This window comes from Syngnathus scovelli, chromosome 16, assembly GCF_024217435.2.
Source record: "Syngnathus scovelli strain Florida chromosome 16, RoL_Ssco_1.2, whole genome shotgun sequence".
Taxonomy (NCBI): domain Eukaryota; kingdom Metazoa; phylum Chordata; class Actinopteri; order Syngnathiformes; family Syngnathidae; genus Syngnathus; species Syngnathus scovelli.
The window spans coordinates 5,107,457-5,130,657 of record NC_090862.1 but is presented as its reverse complement, the minus strand read 5'-3'; the positions used below and the strand labels follow the sequence as shown (position 1 = coordinate 5,130,657).

The following is a 23,201-nucleotide window of genomic DNA, read 5'->3' as shown; positions in this document are numbered from 1 at the left end:
TTGGCAAATCCTGACATTGATTATACCTCAAGAGGCCACAATTTCCCCCTAAAGTAACATTCTTTTGTGTAGCAGTATCTACTATGCGTCTCCAGTGGAAACTTCCGCACTTTCCATTTCAACAAATGCGAGCAGGAGATGCCGACAGGAAGTTGGGGGAGTCGGAGATTTTGCAAGCATAATAGCGGCCGTACAAAGGCTCGTCTCCCTCAGCGTTTGGGAATATGTGTGCGCACGCCTCGCCGCACCGCGCTTTCACGTCGTGTCGAGGCCTCCTTCAGGAAGTACTGTACTTGAAATTCACAGTGGGTGCCTGACCGAATCATCTGGTCCGCTTCTGAGGGTATCAGGTTCTATCTATACTCTAGAGTATTCATGTGTCTTCTCCTGGAAGAGCTGATCCTGGAAGACGCAGCGGCACGGGACATTTGCTCATGTGTTTCTTCTTTGATATTTGAGGACTTTTTACACTTTGATTTCAGCTCCACTGAAACCCACAAAAACCATGGAGGGATTTTCCCTTTTTTTTTTTTTTTTTTTTGGGGAAACTGAGGGGGTCTCAACTCTAAAAATAAAACATATGTTCCAAGCATGTCTGTGGAAGCAACGGAGGGCCTCCAGTGTATTGTTTTGGGATATGGGGGAGGATCTGGTCCAAAGATGATTCTGCCTGCAGAAACTGGGATAGTGTTGGGGGAAGGGTGTTTATCTGCTTTACTTTGAAGAAGGCAGTTGAAGAAATATTGAATATTGCTGCTGCATGCATAAGAAAAACAGACTGGTGCTCATTGAGGCGTCGATATGGGACATTGCTTGAAAGAATGGTCATCGTCAAAAGGTGCATCCATGAGTGGTGGGTTGCAGTCCTGGTGAGGAAGGAGTTAAAGCCAGCTGAGTGTGTGAGTTTCTGGGGAGTTTGCATGGAGCTGAGAAGGGGGAAATGAAGGGATATTAAGGGGGGAAATAAGCATGAGCACCCAGGGGCTGTGTGTATCACGTGTCTGGATTTAACACAGTCCCCCGGTCTTCAACTGCGCTCTCTTCGTCAATTGTTCAGTTAAGTAGAAGAGCGCGACTAAAAAGAAGCAGGACGTACGTCTTTAAAAAAAAATGTCCAAAGCCATTTGCGTGCCAGACGTGTTCAGTTACCAGGATGTGCAAAAGTCAACAAAGCAGAGCTAACTATGCAAATTTTCCATTCATAATCGTTTCAACTGGTACACACTGCCGTCTACGCTTATGTTTGGTTTATAGTAACTGTGTAATGTTGACCAAGTGTTATCTCCAGCAGACATATCCTTGTCTAATATAATTGATAAGTGCTTTGTTTAGTTTTACCTTTACTATATATACAGAAGAAACTGTAGAGGTCATCATATTTTTTCTTTAATATAATATGCACATGTGCACGGCACATTGCAAACTAAATTCCACGTCATGGTGATGTTCAGGATTGGTACTGCACCTCAGGACACGTGATCTTCTGGCAGCCTAGATGGACACGCCTTATGTTGATGACGCTACGGGGAGTGTAGGCTCTCGGCCAATCAGATTGCAAGTGGGCGTGTTTTTTGGGCTCCCATTAGCTTACTTCAGCCACTGCACGCTTCAGAGCAACGGCGTGTGCCTGAAGCTCCCGTGTCACTTATTAACTTTATTTACTAGATTCCGCCAACTTTGAGGACATTCTAAACAGCAGGAAACTTTGTATTTGAACCCCGAATTCCTCGTATGGAGTTAGCTTTACGTTTTGTGCCGTTTGCTTCAGGACGAGTGAAGTTCTTGGTGGACTTCTTGAGTCACCTCTAACAGTTTTGTGGGCAGCTTCCATTCGGAGATTTTGTGTACAAACCTAAGTGGAGAGTCGCATGCTTCACTCCATCCTCGTCGTCGGGTCTCTATGGAGAGTTTGCCTCCGCGGAGGCGCGCACGCTGCACCCGCTCAACACCGAGGCCGCCCCGCCGCCACCACTTGTGAATTCCTCGACCTGGATACGACGAGGCGACACACTTAACCTCATTTGAATGCCTTTGCAAGGTGTTTGCTGGTTGCTGTGCTGCCGCCAGGGCTTCAGTTTGCTTGGAAGGGACTATGGGGAGAAAGAGGAGGAAGAGTCTTTCGAGTTGCGCAACAAGGACGACCTGACTCCCAATGGACAGGTAAGAAGTGTCCACCTGCATCCCCCCCAAAACATCTTTTGCCACTCTCATGCATATGAGCTCCTTTTGCACACTGATGCATTTGCATTGCACAAAACACACTTTAAGGACTCGCCTTGTGCTTTGAATTAATTGCAAATTGCAATAATGATCACTTCACAGTTTGGACTGCAAGTTTTTTTTTTTCTTCTAATTGACCCACATTGTAAAGAACTAAAATGTTTGTATGTGCCTTGTGGAAATGTTCACTTTGTGATGGGGGATCGCTCAATTGTGTGTGTGTGCAGCTGCTGAGGTTTGCAATGAGCTTGGGAATCATTGTGCAATCACACACACACACACACACTCACACAAAGATGCAAGCACCAGTGTGTTGAAGGGATCCTTGTGTGTTTGGCCTCAAATAAGACTGCAGCCTTGTCCCCGCTGTAATGTTGGTCATGTGATCAGGCACAGAGAGATCAGTATTGTACGTCCCCCTTTTCCCTTGTGAGGGGGCATTGTTGACGCCCATGTATAGGTGGCTGATTTTCTATATGTGCCTATACAGTATAGACAGACAACTTTGCTTAAACGGCAACATTTGTAGGTCTAGAACAATTGATTTGGATTATTTTTGGAGCTGAAAATGGGCTGAGTGCACTCGCTGGGAAAGATCTCAGTTACCAGAGCTGTTGAAAATGTCTGGGGTTATAAGATGAAGACGGTTTATGTTTGTACAGTCAGTGCTGGACTAGTCATCAAGCCTGCAGGGCAGATGCCCGCTGAGCCAGTGGCTTTTGGGCTCCATGTGTTGCTATTTATTTATTTTTTCTCACTAATTGGTTGCAAGTGTGGTCAAGAGTCATGTCTGATATTTTTTAAGAATCTGTCTTAAAAATAGATGTCAGTGTCAAACACATCAATCCAATATATCCCCATCTTGGACACTTTTATAAAAATCTTCTTCTGGTTGCAGTTTTTAATGGTGTCGAATTGCACCGCATCTTACCGTGAGCTGTTTCTAACATTTTGACCCTCGCGTGTACTGAATAAATGTCGGAATCTTGGACTGCAATGTGAGACTGCAATCATTGTCAAATCAAATGGAAGTATTTGGAAGAGCTAATGAGTTCTCCAGACATGCCAAGACACATTGAAGCAGTTGTCTTTGTTTTTCTTTCCACCTTTCCACAATCTGGAGGTACGTCTAAAGAATTGCAGGTGTAAGTAGTACCACATGGAGCCCTTACTTCTTATCTGTTCACGTTTGACCCCTCGGTGCACTTATAAAAACCAGAACGGGATCGTAGCAATTAGCATGAAAACGTTAACAGAAGATGAGCTTTGCGGCGTTATTGCCTCAAGTGAAGCCCCCCCTCAGATAAGGCATCTGACATCTGTTGCTTGATCATAAGAGATGCCGCCGTGGCGTCGTTTTAGGCTTTATTAGCTTCGTTCTTACTTGCAGGAATCCTTTTATTGACTCTGATATCAATGCCGGAGAATGATAACAGTGCAAGGCTATTTTCTACAAACCTTTGGCAAAGACATTAATGTCGTTCTCCATATCAGTTTGTACTTCTAGTTAATCAGGAATGACCTTCTTCCTGCAAAAGAATCAATGCACTTCCTCTAATCCAGTTTCCTGCAGGTCTGACTCACTCCGCTCCGCTCTGCCCTGGATCTCCTGTATCAAGAGTCAATAGTTCACACCAAGCTCTCAATTAAGACCACAGCTGAAACACTCGGAGCCAATATCATCAGCTGACCTGGTCTCGGAGCGGCGCAATTTGTTACGCTCCCTGCCAGCCCCTCCCCTCAGAATACACACATCTTAGTTGATAGTGTTTGCCTTTGCTCGGTGTCAACAGAGGTGGGTGTTGTGGGCGAGGAGGGGGGGGGTTCGACTGGAGGCTCCAGAGTCCCTCGGGGCTACGTTCCTCCGCCTGTGCCGAAGGCTTCGTTTCCTGCCCAGCTTGACGACACATTTTCACGCGGCAACTCGGACCTCCCTAGATGTGTGTACGTCGGGTTTTAAACGCTGCAGGGAAGACCACAGCGACCGAATGTTTTGGTGGAGAAACTACGCGAAACCGCCATTGCTGCCATCCTTGATGTGGAGCAATCCATGGTACCTTTTAAGTCTAGACCCCTGCTTCTGCATATTTGCAGGCCACATGAAAATGTGATTTTGGTGGAGATTGTGGCTCTACCAAATTGGAATTCTTAAGCCCCTCCCCCAAGGGTACCATGAAAAATCAGCTTCCTGTTGGAAAATGGCCCATTTCGCCATTGCTGCTGCCCCCTGTCGTCGGCGCCCGCTCGTCCTCCTGCTCGGCTTTTTATATTTGGTTTCCGTTGCGTCTCCGCCTCACCACCTCCAGGCCACACATCTGTTCTTTGGACCGACACTGGCTGAGCCCAAGCATTTCCTCATGGTTACTCAGCCTCCCAGGAGAGCTGGAAAGAGAAAGCGGAGCGGGAGAGTAGACTGGGAGGGAAAAGAGGAAGGGGGGGTGGGGGGTGGCAAAGAAAGCCAGAGTGGAAGCCGGCCACGGGACGAAACGCATCACGGCATCTTTCCCTCTCTCCTTCCATGCCCTGCTCTATTCTGGAGTGATTCATCCCCGACCCGTCCAAGGGGGAGCCTTTGCCAAGGCTCTGCATCGCACGCTATCCTCGTTCCTCATCCCACAGCCAATTTACTCCACTGACTCCACCAAGCATTGTCACGTTCTGTTTGGAATTACACACAATATTGAAAGCCTTGAGCCTTTGGTTTATTGACGCACGCTTCGGTTTACATTATGGAATTACGGCTTTGAAACCATTGTCGTGACTAGCGCTCATTTCTTGTTTTTTCACCCGCGCTTTTCTTTACGGCCGTTGTCAACTTGGCTCAGGCTTTTATAGCTAACATGCGTACGGGCAAAAGGGAATTACAGTACACTACACATTTTTGACCATGAACGCGGGTCGGTTGTTTTTGGCGGTCTCCTCGGACGTTTACAGTGCCTCTCCCTGAGTTAAGCATTAATCCAATCTCCTCCTTCAAACTCCCCTTTGCTCCCTAGGCTAGTTTGATTCATAAATATCTCACAACTCCATACTGGCCTATAAATTGACACTTCTTGTTTAGTCGGTTATTTTTGAACCACCCGCAAAGAAGCAGTGGAGTGGTTTTTGCAGGGCAAAGGGCTATACTTAGACTAGTTTGCCCGGTAGTAGTGTTCTGTGTGTGTGTGTACGAGCGGGCCCCATTGCTGACCCGGATAGTGTTTCAGGTAAAGCGGCAACTCGGGGTTGAGCCGTCTGCTCGCACCACCCGGCCCAAGGCTGAGGTTCAGCCTGCGGTTCAGTCATACGAAGTCAAGCCGCAGGGACAAAGTGTGCGGTGCCCTGCCCGAACGAGGAACGGCTCCAAATTGTGACTGATGTCTTGTGGGGTTTTCCGAGGTCATCCCGGGAATGCCCAAGTCTAAACATTGTGAAGAGAAATGTCTGCTTTCCAGATGAAAAATTTGTCGGGATGACAGATTGGTATTCTTGTAAAACTGATGTAAAAATATTGAGATTTTCTTTTTTTAAGTCGTCCAGTATGATTTAGCATTCAGAGCTTGTTGGGTGAAAGACCCGTCCGGAGGTATTTTTAGGTGAACAACCTGTTGGGAGAGATCTTTGGGGTTTTGCTACTTTGGATCTACGCAGCTGTCGGACAAACGATGCCTGTGTTCCATCGCTCCACATTACTGAGTCTGCTTTGCTTTTTGCTACTCTTGCAAGTGAAAGCCAAGTGTTGCAGGTGCAGGCTTTTCTAAGACTGCACGGGCAACCGTAAGACTCCTGAACAGGCGCGGCTAGTCATCGCTCGACTATTCCTTCCATTAACCCGTTGACTACCATTGACGGCTATAGCCGTCAAAGATCCATTTTAACTGGGTGGTTGACTTTTGCCCAATTGTCTACTAGCTGCTGTATCTGTTGTTTAGCGTTAGTACCGCACATCTTATTGATCCTTTCTTCTCTCCTCTGTCGACAGAGTCCAGCCGAGGTGATTCACGTTTCTCAGCCGACGCGTACAGCAAATGGGACGAACGGGTAAGTGGCAGAAAAGTAGAAGTAGTCAAACATACGTGCCCACTTCCCTCCACAGCACACGTTATCTCATGAGGCCTCATATCTAAGTCGGCACTCACGTGTGTGTGTGTGTGTGTGCGCAAACATGACATGCACTTTTACACGTGTATTGGTATCGGTTCTCCCTTGTGAATCCCCCCCTTTTTATTTTGATTCTGAAGTCCGTCTGGTCCGCCTCAAACTATCCGGTATTGTACTAGCACATGTGTGACGTTGTTTAATTTGAAACTTTTAAACAACTGCCAGTTGCGAGAGCCCGCTCTGTTTCCCGTATATAATACAACAGCATGTCATGTTTCGGGTGGTGGAGCGACCCAGCTCGAAAGCAGTCGGAACATTTCTGCTTCCATTCACACTTTGCTTCTGCTTAGTGTCCTTCCAAGGCCGTATCTGCCATCAGCATTGCGTGAGAAAGGTGATGAAGCTAATGTTTAGCGTCCAGGATGATCAAACTTTACAATCCCCTCCGTTGGAAAATTCTGCGTTTGTTATTAACAGCCAGTTTGCGTCTCTTTTGGAGTTACCGCTTATTTGTACACTGTATCGAATAAATCCAAGCAGTTTGAAAACCGTCATAGGCGTGCAAGCTTGGTGACTCATTGGTGGCTATCCTCATCTCGACTATTAGTGCCGGGCTGTGATCTCAGACAGTGATGTGACCAAGCTCTATCTCTGGCATCTTGGCCTTATCGTACACCGCCAAACCTTATTCCCCAACCACCCACGCTTCACTCAATAGCAATCTCTATTGTACATCTGAAGATTGAAATGACGATGAGTCACCAAGCTCAACTTGAAAAAGAAGGAAAGCTTTTTTTTTTTTTTTTTCACGCTGGAAGGGACTGACTGTCTGATTGGACTGGTGAGTGTGTGTGCACAACTGTGTGTCACTCTTAAAATGTGGCGGCGACAGCCTCGGGCGCACGACATAATTAACTTCTTTAAAGGGACCGTGTCGAAAGGCGGCCTTGCTGTAATCACGGCGGCTGAGAGTTGAGATTAAAGAGCGCTCGCAGTCAGTCATTACCTGGCCAACGAGGGAACACGGCCACTCCCTCGCCTGTGCGGAGCCACGGCAGACTGATAAGTCGCCACAATGAGATGTGTCCATTATCTGCATTTCCATGGCACGTGCAGCACGGCTCCAAAGTAGGTCGTTACGCATTTTGCGGCGTTTCTATTTGTCAAACCCAACACTGAAAAGAAAGTCAGTCATTCCAATGGACGCCATTGTCATCTTGTAACCAGCCCAACTTGTACTAAGTACACAAAGTGGCACAAGAGGGGAAGTGGACACTTGTCCATAACTTTCAGCGTTTGACCTTCAAAAAGTCTTTTTTTGCGTGTCAGCTGCCAGACTGTAATGACTGAAAGAGGCCAGTGTGTATCTAATGTGCGCGGGTGCACATTGAAAGTGTGCGAGACAACCCCCCCCCCCCCCTTGCTAATTGCCTGTCTGAGTGTCCGTCTGTCTGCGTGTGTGCCAGCCTGTCAGATATTTAACCGTCCCAAATAGTTGACATGTTCAGCCCTTATAGAATGTTTCATCATTTCGTTTGGCTTCATTGCTTTGCAACGACATTTTAATGTTTTTATTTCGGGCACTTATGCACACAAACACACACTCTCACTCCTTCTCTCCTGTCACATACTCAGACTTCCTGTCACACCACCCCTCCCTTCTCAAAACATGACTTTTTTTTTTTTTTTTTGGGTGTGTTTTCTTTCCTTCCCCCTCCCCCCCCCCTCCCCTGCGTTGAGTCCAGTGATTTCTTGGCTGCGGTCTTGGGTAAACAGTGTATTTTTAGCTGGAAGGTCATATAGGCCCAGTCTTAATCACCACATTCCCAGTTTTTCCCACCAACCCTCCTTCAGCTACAAGCTGCCCCTCGGACCACTGGGGAGGCTCACAAGCGGTTTATTGCGTCGACAATGCGTAATTAGTTCAAGTGTCGTTTTTTTTTTTTTTTTTCCACCTCCATTAATGAGGCGAGGTTTTTTGTTAGTTGGCAGGAATCCGCACAGAAATTTGAATGCGAGTCATTTTGAGAGTGAATTATTCTTTTTTTAAATATTTGTGACTTTCTCTGGTTGTTGTCGCATATTGAGGTCATCTACGCCCGAGAGCAAGGACGCCGTGTCGCTTCTTTTTTTCCCCCATTTCAAACCTTAATTAGCGTCTGAGTGTTTTGATTAAATCTCGACTTAAAATCAATTACTGCAGCAGACAGTCACATTCCAATCAAGTCAATGCGCAACCACTTTGTCGGCTTTGTATGCGTGTTTACTCCAATTGGAACATTGAGAGGAGCTTTTTTTTTTTATTATTATTGGAAAAAGTTAACTTTTGAAATATGTTGTGAAGAAAAGAGTAGCTACATGTTTTTTTTTTTGAGCTGACAGAACGTGAGTACACGGTCATGATTTGGCAATTGGTGTTGCGTGATGATGCCATGCTGCCACCTCGCGTGTTCCTTCCTCTTTGGTCTGAAGTGTTAGCCTTGTCATCGCCTTCCTCTTTTCATCCCAACCAAAGCTTGGTTGCTGGGTCACTTTTTTAGGAGCTCTGAGGGTGTTTAATTTAAGTATGAAAGTCATGTGAGACTAAGAAAGTAGGGCACCCACCACCGCAGACAAATTGGTGGTATGGCTCCATTAGGAATGAATAGATGAGTATTGAGTAGTTTATCTGTCTCGTCACGCTCATAAACTTTTTCCCCTTCCTCTTTTAAATGATATTTCTTTTGTATTTTTCACATCACGACTTCCCCAATTTCTCTTCGGGTCTCGTTTGTGTGTTCCCATTGTTGAATTTTAGACACCTTTGTGATGGTTTCTCTGACCTGAGCAGTCCTCGTGATGTAATGATGCGTTTGAGGAAAGTCCGAAATGTTATTGTTTTTGTACTGTTGGGCAAAATAATCTACTTTTTTTTTTCTGTTGGGCTGCACACATTTTGTTCGTATACACTTCTTTGCAAATTTCCTCGGTAGAGGCAACAAATATCTTGTCCCAAGATCTATAAAAATACAAAGACTTGGTCAGAAAATAAATCCACCGCTTTCTCCTGTCATCATTTATGTCCTCATTGATCTGAAAGCTCTGGAAAGTATCAGTCTGAATATATACATAACAAATGGCCCACTTTATATATATCACGCTTATAGTTGTTGACGCCAACCGACTGGCACTTTTATATTTAAGCTAGCTAACACATAGCAAAGCGTCTCTTTATGAAAAATTAGATGGGGCCTCGCCCTCTGAGGGGCGTTAAAATAAACACAGAAATGCGAGGACGCCTCTTAGCTGAGGGCGTTAACAACCTGCGCCGATGAAACCGAGACGTGAATGCAGAATTAGTCCATACGCTGACGGGGATTTAGATGTACATAAAAACCCCGTCCAGACAAGACCTAGTCTAGTGTTTATTTGTAGTGTCTTGGATTATTCTGCGCTATATCTGCATTGGCTTTGCAGCAGCAAGTGAGCCACATGAGCTTTTAGGAATTTAAAGAAGCCAAATGGCTAAAAACACTTATTTGCACTTTGCTCCGAGCACTTTATGGATTTGAACGCCGCCGTCATCCTAGCAAAGAAAAAGCTGTACGCACCGTTTATTTTTAATGGCGGCCTATCTCGGAAATAATATTCTTGGAATTCAAAAAGCAAACTTGGCTTTGGAGCCGTGTAGTTTTCTAGGAAAATGTGGCCACGTTCCACTCCTGCTAACTTGGGATGATTCTATTGTTTAAGGACCAGTGGGGCTTGAAAGCATCTGGTCAACCTAAAAAAAAAAAAACAAAAAAAAAAAACGGCACAGTCCGAACCAGAGCAGATTTGGACCTTTTTTTTTTTTTTTTTTTTTTTTTTTTTTGAAGGTCATTGAATATTTCTAACCAAACTCTTTTTGGGTGTGACTCAAAACTGCAAAAGTTGTCAACTCAAAAATGTACTAAAAGTAAACGACACAAATGATTTGTTTGTGACTCCATCGACCTCAAAAGTTGTTTGATAGCACGATCAGGTTTCTCCCCGAAATGTCAACAGCAACTTTGTGGCCAAAGCTAGCATTTTTATTAGCAACCTAATGTAACTTAAGCTATGCTTTGCTTTTGGGGTCTTCCACTTTTGAATCTATCCAAGTTTCCACTAAAGTGAAAGATGGCAAGCAGTAATTTGAAAAGCAGACATCTTGTACTGCTCGAGGGCCAATTTTCCCCCTCCCCACCTCTCCAAGGGTGATGTGGAGCTTTTTGGATGTGCACAGCTGTCCAGCAGCTACATCCACAAAGCACCCCCCCCCCCCCCCCCCCCCACCCCCACCCCACTCCCGACCCAACTCCCCCTTCATCCTCCACAGTACGCCACCGCCCCCGCATTCCCCAGAAGCCCCAGCGGAGGCTGTGACGGAGGAGGCCCCGTGCCGGGCCACTTCCTGTGGAGAGCAGGAAGCCATTTGACACGGGGATTAATTCGGCACATAGAATCTTGCGAGTGGCAACGAAGAGGAGCGGCTAGCTATGCAAGCTACATGCAAGCTTCATCTGTTAGTCTGCTTACGTTTCACTCTCTCACGCTCACAAATCAGCTCGGTGACACTTTATATATCGCCCACATAGGGTCCTTGCTTTTATTGCTTTTTCGAGGCCAAAATGGACATGAAGAATAAAACCTTTATTTTTTTTAAATAAAATTTTTATTCAATGTCATATACAATACCACAATGGCCAAAAAGTAGAGAGGGATGCATGGAAGGGGGATAAAAAGCAGACTAAAGGTCCACCAACAGATGTTTGACGTTTAGCGCTTGAACTCGTCACGCCTGCGACCTCTTGAACCTTCCAAAAGCGATACGGAGTTGCTGGCTGGCAGGCGGGCGGGGTCGGCGTCGCCCTGTCACGTTTATTTTCAGTCCTTCTCTCCTGACACGCCAGCCATAGTGATAAAAGCAAGGCAAGCTGTTCACACTCCACAGTGGTGCCGTGAGGTAACACTTGAGGGCGCTTCATGGAACTTCTTCCTCCCCAGATCGGGGGTGAGAGCGGGGGGTAGAGACGCTGTCTCCAGACCACTTAGCTGTCCTCCGTGTGGAATTGGTCCCAAGTTATTTATTTACCTTCTCCTCTCCAACGCAGAGTGGCCGTGTCAGACGCTGCTGACGAGATGAAGAGCCTTATCCTGGAGAAGAACAAGATGGGCCTGGAGGAAGAACCTGAAATTCTGGTCAAAGGTGAGTCAGACTCGTAAAATAAACACAGTCGTTGGCACTCGGGATTGAGCCTTGTTCACGTTTTTAGCTTCTATGCAACATATATAGTTGGAATTGTGACCAATTAAAGTCCTCAAACAAACCAAATGAGAACAAATTGCTTAAGTCAATTTTGTCTCGGTGCCTGTCTGAGAGGTCCACTTCCAAGATCCTGTCCTTGTTTAATAAGCACTGTGGCAACTTCCCACCGCGCTGTCACCTAGCACAGCTGCGGGCCACATGTGATCGTCGCCAGCTCACGTGGGTGCATCCACGGACGTTTGCTGTCGTCACAAGACCTTGCCCATGTCGTGCTTTTGAGGGATGAGCTCATCGTATATTCTTGTTTCTTTCTTTTTTTTTTTTTCTTTCCGAGCCAGCGCTTGGTCCTGCGGTGGCTTTCACATTGCCTCGTTGTGACACTTACACACTGTCGTAAAATCTGCGACTGTAAACCCCGTAACCCGAAATATGAACCACCGTACTGTGCGTTTTATTCACAGTGTTGCAGCTCAAAGAAATATCGTAAAAGCACCCACATGAAGGCCCTGTGCGTGGGTGTAAACATTGACCCCCACATCTTAAATAGGTCACACTGACAGAAAGAGATTATTAACGTGCCGCTGTTGATTTACAGTTCAAACAAACTCGCGGGATGGCGCCTCCGCTCGCGTTCCATCGATCGCTCATGTGTGGGCCTCTTTTTGGTGCACTCGTTAAGTGAGGTGCAAAATAAAATTTTACTACCACACCGAGTAAATAATGTAAGAATATTCATCAGGACTATATGGAGGCATATGTAGGGACAAAAATTGAAAATGGCAAATGAGTAAACATCAATGCACAGAGCCAGATTGTGTGTTGTGTTTGAGGGGGCTGGGATTTTGGAGCTGGGTTGAAAGGTCACAAATGAAACAAATTAAGGGTGAGCCGTGGCCCCCTGGAGGAGGTATTAGCAGGACTTAGATGGGATCCAGATGGGGGGGGGGAGGGGGCGGGTTTACGGGGCCCTGGCCTGAAATGCTGCTCATCTGTTTTGTGAGTGACAGCAAGCTGAAGTACCACATGCCATGTCTGACAGAGGCGTCGACGTGTTTTAGGCGTGCGCTTCTCCCCGTGTCTCGCACCCGCTCGGCTCGTCTGCATTCCTAATGCGTGGGGAAGTTTAATGCTCGGAGGAGAACTATTTTGGTCGCCTTATGATGAAAGATCATGTAGAGAAATTCTTAAACAGGAAAGCTTGCATGAGAACACGGCTTTGTGCTTGATTTTAATCTTGGCACGGCCGTGTCACGCTGCCTGGGAAAAGCACGTCGCACGGAAACGTGCGCAAGCGGAGCGCCGGGAAGTAAACAGGCTGACAGGTGGCACGCAGCTCGCTAACCGCAGAGGAAGCCGTGATGCTCCCATGGCGTCATTGCCAGATTGGCGGCCTAATTGACGCTTTGAACGCACGCACGCTCTAACATGAGCGTCCAGGCCCGCTGCCAATGTCGCAGACGTGGGGCGGGGTCCACTTCCAAAATGTAGCATTTTTTCATATATTTTTTTTCATATTTCCACAAATAAGTAGCTGGGCTAGTTATTTGTATTGCTTATGTCGTCAACTTATTGGTAAGTTAGCTACCGGTAGTTATTTGTGTATTCAGGAGGTTAGTAAATAGGCTCAGTAGCAACATATGAACTCAGTTGGCGTCTTTTTCCCTTAATCATTTTCCGAAATTTACGTGCTTAACATAAAGAAAGGCACCTTTTCAAAAAGTGTTTGGGGGGAGTATAAAATTATGCCCCATGTTTTGAATTATAAAATGTAGATTAAAAAACTGCATTTTCAATGGGACTTTTTTTTTTGGTACCAGCAAAAAATGGCAAAAATTAAAATCCTCTAGCAGATCCGGCCTATATAAAAAACTTAACCCAATGTTTTAAAATTCTTCTTCTTGACCTCTTCTCTGTTCAGTGTTTCTTCACCACCCTTTCTGTCACTCCACAGCTGTAATTATGCCAGCTGCATGGCGGGCTTTAATGCCTCTGCCATTAGTTGGCTATATTTGTATCCCCCCCTAGCATTTTACCTCAACACTCTTACTAAAACTTTATGGACAATTACAGACCTCTGGGGTTATTCTAAGTGAAACATGGTGTCGTTGCGTAGCGGCACGACAAGTCTACCTGCCGACCGGATTATTTTGGGCTGGGAGGCCGGCCGAGCTTTTCTTGGAAGTTCCCTGATAACGTGGCTGCAGCCAGAATGTGTTGTAAAGTCAAATAAGAACAATGTTTTGGTTTGGGCCCAAAGTAAATGACTGGCCATCAGCACCTCGTACAGCGCATACCTCCACCAAGGTCCAAAAATAATAATTTGGGATAAGCGTCATTAAAATTCATGAGTTATGTTGAGCATTATTTGCAGTTTATGGTTATTTTTGTGTTGTAGTAAATCTCGTAAGTATTTCGTCAACGATGAACATGAATTTTTTTTTTCTTGGTCTTTGGGAAGGTTGGCTGCTGCGTGAGGTGCGAGGCAATTGGATCAAGCAGCGCCGCTTCTGGTTCGTGCTAAGCCAGGACTCGCTGGACTACTACAGCGGGCCCGAGAAGGGAGCCCGCCGACTGGGAACGTTGGTGCTAACCAGCCTCTGCTCCGTCATCTGGCCAGACAAGCAAACCTTCAAGGAGACGGGTGAGCGCACACACACACGCGCACACGGTTGACTCACGCTCGACGACGTCTCTGTCTGCGGTGTTCGCAGCCTGTGCGGCGTTTCGTGATTTGGACTTCAGAAATTCCGAGTCAGATGTTTTGCATGTTTTCTGATGTATGTGATGTCTTGCGGTTCCTCTTTGTGCTCCCGCACGCACTGTAATTGTGAGTATATTTGGGAAGCCCCAGCGCTGCTCGGTCCAAAATGCGGTTGAAAGTTTGTTTAGAAACTTCTCGATGATCAGTCAGGCATTTCGGTTTCTTCTCTGAATGAAGTTGAACATTTAGCGTAAATCAGGAAACCAATGTGGATGAGAGTATTGTCAATATTTTGGGATTTTACTACCCAGCGTCCCGGTCCAAAAGCAAATATTTTGGACTAGCTCATTGTGCATTATGGGGAATTTTCTTGGCAGGAAAGCATCTTCTCTTCTGGCCTCGTAATGACTTCCATTTAGCTGCTATAAACCATTTTGTTCCTTATTCGAGCGCGTCTGCTTCCTCCTTGTATTTTCCGCTTTTCTCTTATTTGAGTTCCTGTTACGCCCCCTTTCATTAATTCAATTTCCATTTACTCTTTTTGAATTTACAATTGAAATGTTTACGTCTTGGGATTCAAATTTCAGTTCACCATTGAAATTCCAAAATAATCAACTGAGCTGTACAACTGTCAACTGTTTGTAGCGTTGCTAGGCAGCTGATAATGAGCCTCCAGGGCTGACTTCCTGCAATGGGATCGCACAAGTGCCTTCTTGGCACCCTTTGGCACCTTCTTGGCACGTAGCAGGAAGGCCTGATAAGCGCTGCCCGCTTAGCTCGGGCAGGCCCGACTTGCTCATACAAGGAGTTCTGGTTTTCCACAGAGTGGACTTTGGAACACTGGTCCGATTCCAAGAGTGTTTTGATTTCATGTGATGTTTCCGTGCTCTTCTTCCAGGCTACTGGAGCATCACGGTGTACGGGCGCAAGCACTGCTACAGGCTCTACACCAAGCACTTCAACGAGGCCGTGCACTGGGCCTGCGCCATCCAGAAAATCATCGACACCAAAGCGCCCGTGGAAACGCCCACGCAACTCCTGATTCAAGATATAGAGGTGAGGTCCAAAAGCCTGGCGCCACCAAACACAAACAGCCGGCGGGTTACAGGTTATTACCCTCGGCTCGGTCGCTATGGTAACCACGCAAAAGTCCAAAGTTTCCCCCTCTCTCCTGGATGATGTCATCGTATTCTTCTAGAGCTCAACCCCCCCGAGGCAAAAAATGGAGATAAAAGTTCTTGTTTGGTGCTGAGTCACCATGCATCAACAAACTAGACGGAAAGTTATTTTTAGAAGCGAGGTTGCTAGAGAGAACAGCTCACTGGAATCTCAGAGCGAGCGAGCGGGCGGTCGTCTCGTCTCGGCCCAGTCCGCAGTGGGCTCAGCGAGGTCCGCTAAACACTGTCTTGTCGTTTACCCTTTGGATACTTTCGAAATCGGCAAGGAAGGATGGCTTATCTTTTACGACATCTCTCAATAGCGACACGAGGCAACGCTTATTTAGCCGTCTTTAGGGCGGTTGTGCTTGATTAGCCACGCCCCCTCTTCCCCTTGCAGCGTGTTTAGTTTAATTGCTTATTTGTTTACTAGCCGGACAGATAAAGCTAAAACTATGTGCGGATCTGAGTATTCATTATCAGATTTGGTGTATTCTGGGGACATTTTGCGCTGTGAATAAAGCGGGAAACTTTGCGACAAACGTTGGGCATATGCAAGAAATGGCTTTTTTTTTTAAATTCGGTACTTCTGGTACAATAGTTTTATTCTGAGAACGTGAATGCAGTTTATTGAAAATGTGTATTATCACCATCACAGTCCAGCAAACAAAAGCAAGATACGGAAAATATGCAGCTCACAAAAAGCTCCAGAAAGTCAAATGTTTGTTTGTATAGACGAAATGACCAAGTGAGTTTTTCATAACACGTTCCCCGCAATCAAAGAAAGCTGCATAAACTGTCTCTATTGTAAACACGCCTGCACAGCCTCTTTTGTTTGCATGCTTGGTGTGGTTTGGATAATGAGGCCAAATTATGGGCATGTTTATGTGACAAGCAAGCATGTCATTCCTCGTCTGACACGAGCAAGACTATTGTCAAAGCGCAATTAAAACCAAAGTCGTGCAATTGTCACGTTCCAAAGCGTCTCGTTCTTGCCCTTCAAACAGACAAAGCTGTCACCGGCGTGGCGGAATGCATCAACTCTACCCCACTGAGTAAGCTTGTCTGGAAACCGGCCACAGAGAAGCTGGCGGCGGGCTGGGGGAAAAGTCATAAGTGGGGCAGCGGTGGCGGCGTTACTAATAAGCAACAGGTGCGGCAGGGCCGTATTGCGTGCGAGCCATCTGTTGCTACTGGAAAGCGCCCGGGACCGATACACGTTGGCTCGGGCGGATAAAATATAACGTGTCTATCGTGTTGCGGCCGTTTGCCGGGTCATCACTTGACCTCGCCGGCGCTTTTGAAGGTTGGCCAGACGCACTCAATCACCCGCCGGGCCGGATCGGCCGCACGCGCGCTGGAGCCGTGTGAAATTTCTCACCGACTTTTCTTTCACCTTCAGGAGAACAAGTTCAACCCTGAGGTGGTGGAACACATCTACCAGCACAACCCTATCCTCAAGTACACCCATGGGCCCCTCTACGCCCCGCTGCTGCCCTTCCCCTATGGCAGCCTGGCGCACACGTGTAAGTCTTTTTACACGCTAATGTCGGCCCGTGCTCTTTGTTTGTAACCGTTCCGAACGTTCCGCAGACCACCACGGCAAGGGCTACGGCTCGTTGAACGAGGAGGCCGTCAAGCTCTTCAACGGCCTGCAACAGCTGGAGTCGGCGCACGACGCCGTGCCCATCATCCAGGGCGTGCTGCAGACGTGTTTGGATCTGCGGCCGCTGCGCGACGAGATCTACTGCCAGCTGGTGAAGCAGACCAGCCATACGCCCGCCCCCTATACTGCCGCCCACCTGCGCTACTGGCAGCTGCTCACCTGCATGAGTTGCACCTTCCTGCCCGGAGCCGCCGTCCTCAAGTACCTACGATTCCACCTCAAGAGGTAACATGTCAACTGCAGTTGGCGATTATACACGTCAAGTACATTTTTCACCAAGTATCTCTCGATATGCCAAACGCCATGTAAAAAAAAAAAAGGCAGACATTCAAAACGCCACGTTAAAAAAACAACAACTCACTGACATTCAGCTCCAGCTGCTGCAGAAATAAGCTAGCCACTGTGTTTCATGTTAACTTTATGATATTAGGAGTTAGTATTTTCTTTGAAATGTAAGGTCACTTCACCTCAAACTTCGATGCGGTGAAGAGAAGGGGAAAAAAAAAAATCAGCAGGCGCCAGCCTCTCAGAGCGCCACTTTAACTGTTGTAGGCCGCGGCTTTGCAGCTCTGAATTAGCCCTTCTGCGCCGCATGCTAATCTACACTATTAGCCCTCTAATCTCCCTCCTCCGCGTTTTGTGTCCCCCATCAAACGGCGGCCGAGTGCTTATCGACAGCGGCGATCGCAGAGTCAAATAACTTGACGCCTCTTTTTTTTTGCTCTCACGCACTTTTTCTCGCCGCTCCCTTTGGAAAGCTGCAGCCGGGCAGCGCCAAGGTTGGAGCTCGGGCATGTGGCCCAGAAAAGCTTCCAACCCCTCCACTCCAGTGCCCCCCAGAGAATGTGTGGAGGGAGGAGAAGTGGCAGCAGAAAAGGGGGCATATGAGGGGATCCCACAGCCTTGCTGGAACATTCCTAATTATGTTTCAGGAGCCCCTGTGGCAGTGTTGTTATGAAAAAGGTTTGAAGGCCTCCTTTTTAGTGCATTCTGGCGTCATGTCACGTAATTGTTTCCTTCCTATTCCATTCCTGCTTTTTGTTTAGGTAAAACTGAGGTCATATTAACCGGGATGAACTTATTTGACCAAACAGACATTTTTTGTGGCATCTTGGGAAAAACTGGTTAATATTTATTTTTGAGGCAAACGTCCAAATTTGTGTGTATTTTTTTTTTTTTTTAATATTCCTTCCCGGTTGGTGTTTACATAAGACTGAGCTCATAACTTCATCATGATTTTCATTTAATTTCGCACCTTAGCCACTCAAAGGGAACCTTTATACGACGGCCCAGCTGCACGCTGGCACGCTCGCCGCGGCCTGGCTTAGACGTTTCGCCAGGAGGAAGCGGCAGGTCAGCCCCCTTTCGCAGGAACGGAAACACCTTTTCCTGTTTGGCGCGCTAAACTCAAAGGCAAATGTGACTTTGAAGCGCTTTTTAACGTCCCCGAGAGCCAGCGTCAAAATGTTCTCACATTTTGTCGTTTTGGCAGCCCCCAAAGAAAATAAAACTTCAAAAGCGGGGTGACGTAGTCCAGTCACACTCTTAAAAGGTTTTGGGTCACTTTCAACAATTTGTCTTTTGTTAACCGCTGCTTTCATTAGGGTGGGGGGAGGGGGGAGAGGGTTATGGGGTGAGGAACCGTATTTGGCTACTTAAGTAACAATGGACATCATGTGTTCTCCAACCCCGAGTGAGCCATCAACATGATGAAGTAAAAATAATTTTATGTGATTGACTTTTTTATATGCACTATATATTGGAAATTGGACAGATTTTTTTTTTTTTCCCCCATATTTGTTGCAGGATCCAGAACCAGAGTCCTGAATCGGAGATGGACAACTATGCGTCCTTCATCAGCGAGGCTCTGGAGAAGACCAAGTGTCGCGAGTGTGTGCCGTCCTGGGAGGAGATCCAGATGCTGATGAGCAGGCAGGAGATGCTGTGCACAGTGCACTACCCCGGACCTGGCTGCTGCCAGCTCTACATCAGCTCGCATACCACTGCCAACGAGGTTTGAACTTTGAAATGTCAACTAGAACAGGCGACCGAGACTCTCCCCACTTCGCTTTTTAGCCACAGATACACATCGCTACTGTCGGGTGGAATCTGCATATTTCAAAATCCTTTTTTCAGAAATGATATTTCATGTCAAAGAGACTTGCGTGTTCTCCATAGGTGGTGCAGCGAATGCAGCAGCGGCTCGGCCTGAAAGACAGCAAAAACACGTTTGCTCTGTACGAGCAGAACGCGCTGTGGGAGCAGCCGGTGTCGGGCGGCGCGCTCATCGCCGACATCCTCACCAGGTCAGACACAATAAAAGCTTTTCAATGTGCTCCGGGTGCTTATTTGTTCGTCAACAGAGCGGCAGACTGTGCAATTTTATCTGCTGTGCTTCGCTTCCCATGCGGAACATTTTGCAGCGCTGTGATAAGAGGCGACCTTGTCTCGGTGTTGTTGGTCAAACACGGGGAAACCTGATAGTGAAGGTCACGAGATTTTAACTAAGATACAGGAATGTCGTTGTATTCGAGGAATCTCGCTCACTGAATCACAAAATAAATTTGGAGTTCCGGTATTTATATATTTGTGTGCAGCATCTCCAGCAAAGAGTGCGAGTCCAAAGGTCAGCGCAAACTGTGCTTCAAGCTCTACTGCCTGCTGGACGCCGACAGCATTTCAGTGGACAGCATCGAGTATCTCTTCCTCTTTGAGCAGGTAACATGTTTGCGCTTGGCGGGCGTTTTATTAGGCACACCTGGAGCTCAGTCTGTTTTTTTTCCCCAAATCGCAGTGCCACGAGATGGTGATCCGCGGCCAGCTGCCCGCCTGCGAAGAGGACCTCCAGACGTTGGCGGCCCTCCGGCTTCAGGCCGTCATGGGGGACTTTAGCACGCACGCCCCCTGCCCACCCCTGGAGCAGCTCTTCCCTGGCCACTTGCTGGAAGCCCGCATCCTCGTGGCGCAAGCGCTGCCGACCTGCCAGGTGGCCGCGCCCACGGGCTGCCCCGCCGCACAACGCCTTCTGGTGGGGGCGCTGTGGAGCCACGCGGCGGCGGCACACAAGCAGAAGGTGGAGAAGGACCTGCGCCTCCGCAGCCGTGTGAAGGAGGAGGCGGCGGCCGTCATGGGAGCCATCTTGGAGCGCTGGAGGGGTCTGGCGGGCTCCAACTGCAGAGACAGCATGGCCGCCTATCTGGCCATAGCGCGCCAGTGGTCCGGCTTCGGCTGCACGCTCTATGAAGTCGACTTCTACATTGTGAGTAGTTGTTATGGTGTCAATGCTGGGCATCGATCCTGCGGCCCTTCGGTCACAGGCCGCAATCCTAAACACCCCTTCGACTTGCACAAATATGTTGCCTTCGAAGTCATGCTGACATTTTAAGTGTCCCCTCCAGAGTTCAACGGGGAGTTTTTCCCAGAAGTTGTGGTTGGGGGTGGCGGCCAGCAGCGTGTCGCTCTATCGCCAAGGAGAAGCTGAGGCCCTCGAGTCGTTTCCCTACGGACAGATCTGCTCCTACGGCGTCTCCGACAGCAACACCTTCAAGATCAGCGCCGGCGGCCGAGACATGCTCTTCGAAACCAACAAGGTAACCAAAGCTTCAATCACTAAAGTGGTCACCCAAAGAAAAAATGTGACGCCGTTCAAATTATTCGGCACACTGTGACCACACTCAAAAATGTGTCTTTGTGTGCGTCCCAGCTGAGCGAGATCACGCAACTGATGAACGCGTACTTCAACGCCACCCGTCTGCAGCGAGGCAAAGGCGACGCCGTCAAAATCCACGAGGGCACGCCAGTGGGCTTCCGCCACCCGTCCGCGCCCGCCCTCCTGGAGCTGCCTTCGCACCCCGTCTGAGATGGCCGCCGCCCGCTTCCCGGGGCCGTTCTCCGACACAAACCCTCAGAGCTGGACGGTAAACAACTTCCACATCTGCTTTCTGTCTCGGGCCTGTTTGGGTTAACTTTCCTCGAAGGCGGCCGTCCTGCCTCTCGTGCGCTCCCTCCTTCCCGCGACCTTCATCTAGGAGTTTTCCTAAGGTCCCGGATGGATCAGGCCTGCTTTACCGCACAAGTGTTGATGCAGCCAACCATGTGAACTTGGAACTGGAAACAGATGTTTTGCCTCTGCAGCTCAAGTCACCCTGGCCCGAGTGCTCATGTATAGGACCCTGACGAGAGGAACACTGTTGCAGCATCTTCTTCCTATTCTTTTTCGGTTTTCTGCCCAGTTTGGCCTTGACTGATGACATGACAGCACAGCACAGCTTTGCTAACAATGATAAAACAGTGGTACCTTGACTTAAGAGCCCACCATTTTTTTTAAGTTTTCCCTGTTACTGGCCATAGCTCATTTTAGGTTTTTTTTAGTTTTTTTTAAACCCACAAACACAAGGTCACGCAAATTCACACATGAAAACACATAGCAATGCACACGAAAAAAATTCAAGGTACCACTATAATAAGAAGAAATAAAATGGTGCCTATTTAAATTTCTTTTTTTTTTTTTTTTACAAACAAGCAACCTATTGTAGCGCGAAGCCCCTCTTCCCCTTTCTTCAATCACAGGACACTTCATTAGGTACACTTGCACAACCCATTAAATGTTCAAACTGGATAATTTTTTTCATTCTTGCTGTTCCACTGAATGAGAACTGTTGTCAGGCAAAATTCTTCTTCATTCATTTTCAAAGGAGTGCAGGTGTTCCAAATGAAGTGGCTTCCTTGTGAGCGTCTTGGGTAAGACTGAGAATGTTTTAGTAATATTTCATGTTTAAAAAAAAAAAAAGTCTTAAATGCACACAAGTGCACCTTTCCCCGTTAGCATTACATTTAGCCACACTCCCTAAGGAGTTTTCTGACATATTTACAGTTGTGCTGATAACATTCCCTGGCATATTTTATTTTTAAGGACATTTGAATAGAACTCTGATTTTGCTTCAGGTACTCCAAATTCATTCACCCAGCGTTTGCCAGCTTGCTCAAAGGACACTTCCACATATGCACAATCATTAGTTAAGTAAAGAAACTCAATGGTCCACATTCACTCATCAGTTCCAAAAATGTCCAGCTCTTCATAAACTCTGCCAGGGAATGTAAATTTATGAGTACAACTGTAATCACCATGTTGGCACACGTTTTATGCAAATTACAACAAACGTGACAAGTGCTGGAAATTTCCCCCAGGTGAATTTTTTTTTGTAGCTTCCCGTGCAATGCCTGACTTGAATGTCCAACAATCACCATTAAGGGTTGAGCAATGGCAGCCGTGGTGCAGGCAGTAGAGCGTGTCGTTTAGGAAGGTCGGTGCTTCGAACCTATCTCTGTCTGACTTAGGGAGCACCTGATTTTTTTTTTTTTGTCAATGTGATCCTTTTGTTGATCTCGAAAGTTTCTTCCCATAGCCAAAGTGTTACCAAGTTATAGGATGGACCAAAGATGCTTTTTGCTCTGTATTTTTACAATGATCCCCCCCTCTCCCGGCCCCACCTTCCAGTTTTCTATTCAAGCGTTTAATTGTACTTAAGGAGTGATTTTGTGAAGCTAATTGAGTTTCCCATGTGACAAAACTTAAAAAAAGAAATCAACGCCAGCAGCTTGTTCCATATCAGATAAATTTGCCAAACGTTGACTGCTTGGCAAGCTGCAGGCAGCTTCTGAATGATGTAGCACAACAAGAAGAAGAAAAAGAAGAAAAGAGCCTGTTTTGTTTTGTATTCACTTTGTATGTACGCTGCATGGTACCTCTTTAATGTGTGTGTGTATAGTTGATTGCACTATTTTTTTAAACTAACTTGGAAGTGCAATAAGACAAATACTGTATGTAATTATTAATTAAAAAAACAGCACCAATTTATCAGCATTTATATTCTTTTTTTATTTTTACTAGGTCAAAGGTCCCTTGTAGTGTTTGCGCTTTTGACTTTCCCTTAACTACACGGAAAATATGCAAAATAATGCGAGTCAATCAATTTTTTAAAGTAAATTTTTTGTTGCTATGTAGGCTAAAAAGCAAATGAAACGCATTAAAGTTTGTATCTGATGGTCAAATTTAGATCAATGCATTCATTTCCCAAAGAAACAAATTGTGATATTGATATTTTTGAT

General features: G+C 46.8%; 1 protein-coding gene across 1 annotated transcript; it reads left to right on the top strand.

The window, feature by feature from the left end:
* Positions 1–1,592: 1,592 nt before the first annotated feature.
* On the top strand, positions 1,593–22,950 carry plekhh3 (pleckstrin homology, MyTH4 and FERM domain containing H3). Its single transcript, XM_049745463.2, has 13 exons — positions 1,593–2,160; positions 6,182–6,240; positions 11,415–11,509; positions 14,028–14,210; positions 15,169–15,326; positions 16,830–16,953; positions 17,021–17,318; positions 18,900–19,107; positions 19,272–19,399; positions 19,691–19,811; positions 19,888–20,352; positions 20,492–20,683; positions 20,797–22,950. The coding sequence occupies exons 1-13, from the start codon at positions 2,026–2,028 to the stop codon at positions 20,950–20,952; spliced, it is 2,322 nt and encodes a 773-aa protein (XP_049601420.1). The 5' UTR covers positions 1,593–2,025; the 3' UTR covers positions 20,953–22,950.
* Positions 22,951–23,201: the final 251 nt, after the last annotated feature.

Bases quoted from the DNA above. Each gene is read 5' to 3' on its own strand.
- plekhh3 (XM_049745463.2), top strand. From the start codon at position 2,026: ATGCCTTTGCAAGGTGTTTGCTGGTTGCTGTGCTGCCGCCAGGGCTTC. The intron at 15,327-16,829 runs GTGAGGTCCAAA...TTTCACCTTCAG, and splicing joins TCCTGATTCAAGATATAGAG to GAGAACAAGTTCAACCCTGA. The intron at 20,684-20,796 runs GTAACCAAAGCT...TGTGCGTCCCAG, and splicing joins TGCTCTTCGAAACCAACAAG to CTGAGCGAGATCACGCAACT.